Here is a 6,574-nt window from a genome sequence, read left to right as displayed (position 1 = left end):
GATTAAGGTCCTCTCACACTAATTAACTCATTTATTATGTATGGAAAGAAAAAAAAAATTAGAATTTAACGAAAAGCGATATACAGGGTGGTTCCTGGTGATGAACCTAACTGCGTGTCAAATTTAACGGAAAACAATAAAAACACGGTGTATAAGTCACATGCAATTTTATTTTACAATCAAATTAAACTATATTAGAGTACTTTTACAATTCTCATTACTGTGACGTGATATACCTACATGTGTGAACGTTATTAGAATAAGGAATAAACAAAATATTTCTGTATTGCTAGACGAACTCTTTTGCATTGGGGCTAGTATCCATTTTGTTCCCTGTAAGAATGTTTTACAATATATTTTTAAACTTTAATTTTTTTTAAATCAAAATTGGATCAATATTAATGTTTTGTAATTTTCTTCCTCTTCAGCTCCATATCGCAGTACCCCTTGAGGACAGATCTCAACTTTGTTTTCAGGTACATGTAGATCCGACCTTTTGAAAATGGCAGCTTTGGCAGATGGTCGGCAGCCGCGGTCATATTGTACAGGTGATAGGAGCCCTGGAATGGTAAAGGAAAAATTATGACAATTTTAAGGACAATGTTTGGACGACCGATCTGACCACAGATGTCATATATATTACCAATATCTGGGCAACCGAGCTTCGCTCGGTTCTGTTTCGTATCCTTGACATGTGTCGCCATCTAGTTCAAAAATGAATAGTACCTACATCGAGCGAAAGAATTCTCAGCCTTAACAACACAACTACTCCACACGAGATGGCGCGCATTTCGCCACAAAAACTCAAATAGTGTATTTTCTATTCGTTTTAGCCTTGACCTGTGTCGCTATCTAGTGTTTGCAATAAATAGTACTTACATCGACCGAAAGAATTCTGTCTTAACAGTACAACTACTGCACACGAGATGGCGCGCGAAGAAAAACGCATGAAAACTCGAAAATTCGCGTTTTCCGGGACCTAAGGATAAGTTAGACCGATTTTTCACCCCCAAAAACCCCCACATAACAAATTTCTGCGAAATCGTTAGAGCGGTTTCCAAGATCGTCAGTGTAAATAAATATATATATAAATAAATAAATAAATAAATATACAAGAATTGCTCGTTTAAAAGTATAAATATATATAAATAAATAAATAAATAAATAAATATACAAGAATTGCTCGTTTAAAAGTATAAGATAGATCAAGCAACCGTATCTACTTAACGTGTCAAATGAACTCAGTAAAATCCACTGAGTTGTCCGTCTTTTCGAAGCTTGCAGCTTTCGGGCGTCAATTTTTGTAAGTTGAAGTCAACAAAAATATGACGACCGGTCTGGCGCAGTCGGTAGTGACCCTGCCGGCTACGCCGCGGTCCCGGGTTCGAATCCCGGTAAGGGCATTTATTTGTGTGATGAGCACAGATATTTATTCCTGAGTCATGGATGTTTTCTATGTATATAAGTATTTGTATATTATATACATCGTTGTCTGAGTACCCACAACACAAGCCTTCTTGAGCTTACCGTGGGCCTCAGTCAATCTGTGTAAGAATGTCCTATAATATTTATTATTTATTATTTATATTAAAAATGCCTCGTTAACAACACAAAAATTATGAACACTCAAAGGCCGGAGACATAGTTTAAAATCACAGGCAAATAACAACTTCAGTACAAAATCTGACACGCTCGGCCGTACATACAAATTTATATGAACTTGTTTCTTCTATCTAAATCTAATTCTGTGGATCTGACCTAGTGGATAGTACCTGCCTGCTAAGTCGATGATCTTGGGTTCGAATCCCGGTAAGGGTAGATGTTTGTATGATGAGCACAGATATTTATATATTAAGGCCATGGTGGCGGAGTTGGCAGGCTTGAATTCCAGGACCTAAGACTAGACACCCTTCATAATTTAGTCTCGTATAGACGTTAAACTTTTATGTATATAATATTGTCTTAGGTTACCGCGATAGTTACTCATGAAATATTGTATAACTAGCTTTATTAATAGTGTGGTGAGCCTGCCTTAAAAATCTATATTATTTGTGGTCATGGTTCATTAATATTTCTTGTATGTGGGTAGCTTTTGCACATTGTTATTTTTTCCTCAGTCACCCGTTGACCACGAATGCTGTGAAGTGTTCAAAACGTCGGGATGAATTTTAAATTCATTATACGCGATTTAATCCGTTTCCATAGTTTTTTTTTATTTATACTACGTCGGTGGCAAATAAGCACACGATCCGCCTGATGGAAAGCGGTCACAGTAACCTATGGACGCGTGCAACTCAAGGAGTGTCACATGCGCGTTGCCAACCCATGAGAAACTTACTTAACTAGTTTTATTTCTTTTATGTATACTTATGTATTAACGTGAGTTCGATATCGATGAAATATCGTTATCCTGAAAGCTGCCTGTGTGCGTAGCTGAATGCACAAACGCTCACGAAAGGCTCACGATAATATCTCTTTCGTAGCTATCTATCTCTATCGCTCTTGTGTATTGGCGCGACAGAGCCAGACTACATTTTTGCAGCGTTTCTCCGGCGTTTCGCGGCGCAGAAACCTTTCGACTACGGAGCCTGAAAAGAGGCCTCCGAAATTGGCTTGAAACATGTCGCAGCAGTAGCGATGTAATAACGTGAGTAGTTACAACGTCGATTCATTAAATGTTTAATTTCTTTTGATTATTTTTTACACAATCCGTTTTTCCTCCAATAATATTTTATATTCTTATATATACGTACCGCTGGTAAGGGACAACTGTCAACACTGGTTATATGCTTCCTTATAGCGGCTCCAAAGATGGGTTCTTTGAATATGAACGTGCAAAATTTGAACTGTAGCTCAATGAAGCTCCTTCTGAACTGGTTGTTTACGTTCTCGTAGAATAAAACCTCCACCTGTGAAGTAAAGTACATTATGATTTATGATATAATTAAGAAGCGCTGGTAGCCTAGCGGTAAGAGCGTGCGATTTTCAATCCGGAGGTCGCAGGTTCGAACCCCGGCTCATACCAATGAGTTTTTCGGAACTTATGTGCGAAATGCCATTTGATATTTGCCAGTCGCTTTTCGGTGAAGGAAAACATTGTGAGGAAACCGGACTAATTCCAATAAGACCTAGTTACCCTTCGGGTTGGAAGGTCAGATGGCTGTCGCTTTCGTATAACTAGTGTCTACGCCAAATTTTGGGATTGGGAAAGCGGACCCCAGGTTTGCATGAGCCGTGGCTAATGCCAGAATAACGCAAGGAGGATGATGATATGACACAAGTGCGAAAAAATACCATGTCAAAACGGGTGGCGATAAACTAAAACTCGACCGCAGGGAGTGTTTTAAATAGACACGAGTTACGAATTTACTGTTCACACGTGTATCGTAAGAAACCCCAACTTATAGCGCAAGGTAAACACCTCAGAAGGTAGTTCATTACACAACTTGCACGTTCTGTGCAAAGACGAGCGAGAGGTACGTTTGTTTTTGGTTTGCCTCGTGTCCAGAAAGTGAGGATGAATTTTGTCTCTTTGGCGGGAGGTTCGTTGATAAAAGCGCGATGGTAGCACCAAGTTAGAAAAGCTCATCAGATCTTTTTCATGCACCTTGCCAATACTTTCTCTTACCTACATTTATAAAGAAATTAAGTTAAAATTACTGTAAACATTACATCAAAACTGATGTACCTAGCGTGTCATAACACTTAAATAGTTCTCCGCACTTAAGTATATTATGTAAGGGAGTCCCCTCTGCCAACAAACTGTCCTTCAGTTTGCAAGAATAATTAACTGTAGCAAAAAGGGCCTAGTTTGAGAATAAACGATTTTTTTTGCAGACAATGTAGAATGCCTTAATTTCACTGTCTAAGGACCTAAGTCATGCGGCCCCGGTAGGCCTAAGAAGCGCTGGCTGGACGTCGTGAGAGCGGACATGCAAAAGAACAATCTCACACCTGAGGATGCCGAAGACCGGGTGAAGTGGAAGAGACTGAGCAGGAAAAAGGACCCTACACTGAGAGAAAATACAACCAGTTTTCATGTTCGTTCAACAAGTTTTTTGGTTAAAATAGCGCCTACATGCTCTTTGGTTCAAACAACAAGCTACTTGTCATTTGAATCGGCAATATATTTGAATCAACAAGTCGATTTTATAAAAACAACCTGACACATATTGTTTTAAACATACGTTTGGCTGTTTCAAACGGATAAACCGCAACAAGTCGAACTTGTTAAATTCACAATGCAAATTTCTCTCAGCGTAGGCCGGGAAAACGCTAGGTTGAAGAAGAGAAGAAAATACTTGCAATGTAATTGTCGTCTAAAGGTACAGCCACTTCCATGAAGACTGTAGTGAAGTATATCACGTTGCTCCGGCCATAGCGCACTGCGGACACGTTCACAAAGGGAACCACGGACGGGTCGGCGTACGTTATGATCGGCTTCTCCGTCAATAGGGCGAAGGACTGAAGCAAACTTTGTCTTCTTGCCGGCTAGCGAACTTGCCAGGACATAACGAGGGTACTGTGTTTCGGAAACTTTTGGAGTTGCGTGAATTCTTACCACTAGACTGGCCGTCCACTGCAGCGGAGAATAGAATAGAATATCATAAAATCTCCGCTCCTGATATTCTATTGGTGGTTTTTTGTCTTCGCTGCCTCGCTCCGCTCCAGTGGACGGGTAGCCTTATCCACCGACATATGTAGTATAAAGCGATTATTATATATAAATGGGAAAGTGTGTGTGTCTGTTTGTTTGTCCGTCTTTCACGGCAAAACGGCGCGACAAATTGACGTGATTTTTTAATTGGAGTGGAGGGGATTAAGAGTGACATAGGCAATTTTTTGTCTCTTTCTAACGCGAGCGAAGCCGAGGGTAAAAGCTAGTGTAGTATAAAGCGATACTTACAATATAATTGTCGTCTAAAGGCACAGCCACTTCCATGAAGACTGTAGTGTAGTACATCACGTTGCTCCGGCCATAGCGCGCTGCGGACACGTTCACAAAGGGAACCACGGATGGGTCGGCGTACGTTATGATCGGCTTCTCTGTTAATAGGGCGTAGGACTGAAAAATATAAATTATGATCATATTGTCTGCCTCTATTTATAATCATTTGTTTTGGCTCCACTGTATCTTTTGCTGATGTGTGTACATAAAGATTATTCTTTCTTTCTATCTACCTATCATCATCATCATTAGGATTTAAGCAGCATCAGCAGCTAGCGACAGCGCCGCGCATGGCTAAATAACACAATTCGTGATCGGCATAATCTACCACATTCTTTACACTTAAGGGGCGACTGACAGCTCACAAATCACATTTGTAGGTTTCCTTTTTTTTTTAAATGGGCTTACTCTTGACCACAGACTAGCCAAAGGCAAAGACGTGGCCTACGATGGAGTGAGCTCGCCCAGAAGGTGCCTGTTCACTCTTGATTTGAAGGTTTCCGGGGCTAACCATTACAAGGATTCAAATAACCCCTTATTTATCGATGTATTCGTAAGTATGGCCTCAAGAAGGCGATCTTCTTAAATAAATTACGATGTAAGTGCGGCATAGAGGAAAATTGAAACAACTGGCGATAAATTAAAAATCGATCGAAGGGATTAGGTATGGAATATAAACTCTGTTTTTATTGAATTCCGTTAACTTTAAGGGAAGATTCTTTAGATCAAATACAATCTATTTCTCTAAGAAATTAGCCTCGTAACTCCTACGGTTATCGAATTATAAAAAAAAAACTGAACACGTGCGTGGCATCCCTTACCATGCCTAATGATATTTGTTTTGACATGTGCCGTCAAACACTTGACAATGACTTTAATGTTATGATTAAGGTCCTCTCATCCATGTGTGGAAACGAAAACAAATTTTTTTTTCGAATTAAACAAAAAACGATAATATACAAGGTGGTTCCTGGTGATGAACCTAACTGCGTGTCGAATTTAACGGAAAACAAAAAAGAACACGGTGTATAAATACTTAAGTAAATACATAGAAAATGTATGTTTATGACGCGGGAAGAAATTTAATATCTTTACTTATTAAATAAATGCCCTTATCTGGATTTGAACCAGACACCAGCGGTCAGCTCATTGTGGACGAGTTACTTACTTTATTTCGAAATTCGATAAAACTTAAAAAAAAATTACAAAACTATGGAACAAATCAAATTATTTTTGTTTTTCAAGTAGTCACACTACTATGTATAAATTATAAACTGAAATAGATATCATACACGAAAGAAAAAAAAAACGACAAGGCCCACTGGTGGCCGAGCCGGGAATCGGGCGGGCGGGTGGTCTAGTGGTAATGTTGTTAGCCGCGTAAGCTGAAAACTCGGGTTCGATTCCCGGCTCGGGCACCAGTGGGCCTTGTCGTTTTTTCTTTCGTGTATGATATCTATTTCAGTTTATAATTGACAAAATATTGTTTCTAAACTTTATTTTATGTAATTAGGTTCTGGTTTGCCACACTTACCTCTGCTAAACAAAGCGATACACACTCAAAAATGACCAAAAGTTTTATGGAACACATTGCTATCCTTTCCCATATAAAGTTGACATAGGATT

General features: G+C 39.3%; 1 protein-coding gene across 1 annotated transcript; it reads right to left on the bottom strand.

Moving 5' to 3' along the window:
* Window positions 1-274: 274 nt before the first annotated feature.
* On the bottom strand, window positions 275-4,949 carry LOC125230918. Its single transcript, XM_048136198.1, has 3 exons — window positions 4,907-4,949; window positions 2,754-2,909; window positions 275-560 (listed from the first exon to the last, which is right to left on the bottom strand). The coding sequence occupies exons 1-3, from the start codon at window positions 4,940-4,942 to the stop codon at window positions 399-401; spliced, it is 354 nt and encodes a 117-aa protein (XP_047992155.1). The 5' UTR covers window positions 4,943-4,949; the 3' UTR covers window positions 275-398.
* Window positions 4,950-6,574: the final 1,625 nt, after the last annotated feature.

This window comes from Leguminivora glycinivorella, chromosome 11 (assembly GCF_023078275.1).
Source record: "Leguminivora glycinivorella isolate SPB_JAAS2020 chromosome 11, LegGlyc_1.1, whole genome shotgun sequence".
NCBI classification, from domain to species: domain Eukaryota; kingdom Metazoa; phylum Arthropoda; class Insecta; order Lepidoptera; family Tortricidae; genus Leguminivora; species Leguminivora glycinivorella.
This window is presented reverse-complemented; position numbering and strand designations above follow the sequence as displayed.

Excerpts from the sequence above, each read along its gene's own strand:
- LOC125230918 (XM_048136198.1), bottom strand. The coding sequence starts at position 4,942 with ATGGAAGTGGCTGTGCCTTTAGACGACAATTATATT. Across the intron at positions 2,910-4,906 it reads CTTTAGACGACAATTATATT|GTGGAGGTTTTATTCTACGA; the intron begins GTAAGTATCGCT and ends TTTACTTCACAG. Across the intron at positions 561-2,753 it reads ACAGTTGTCCCTTACCAGCG|GGCTCCTATCACCTGTACAA; the intron begins GTACGTATATAT and ends TTACCATTCCAG.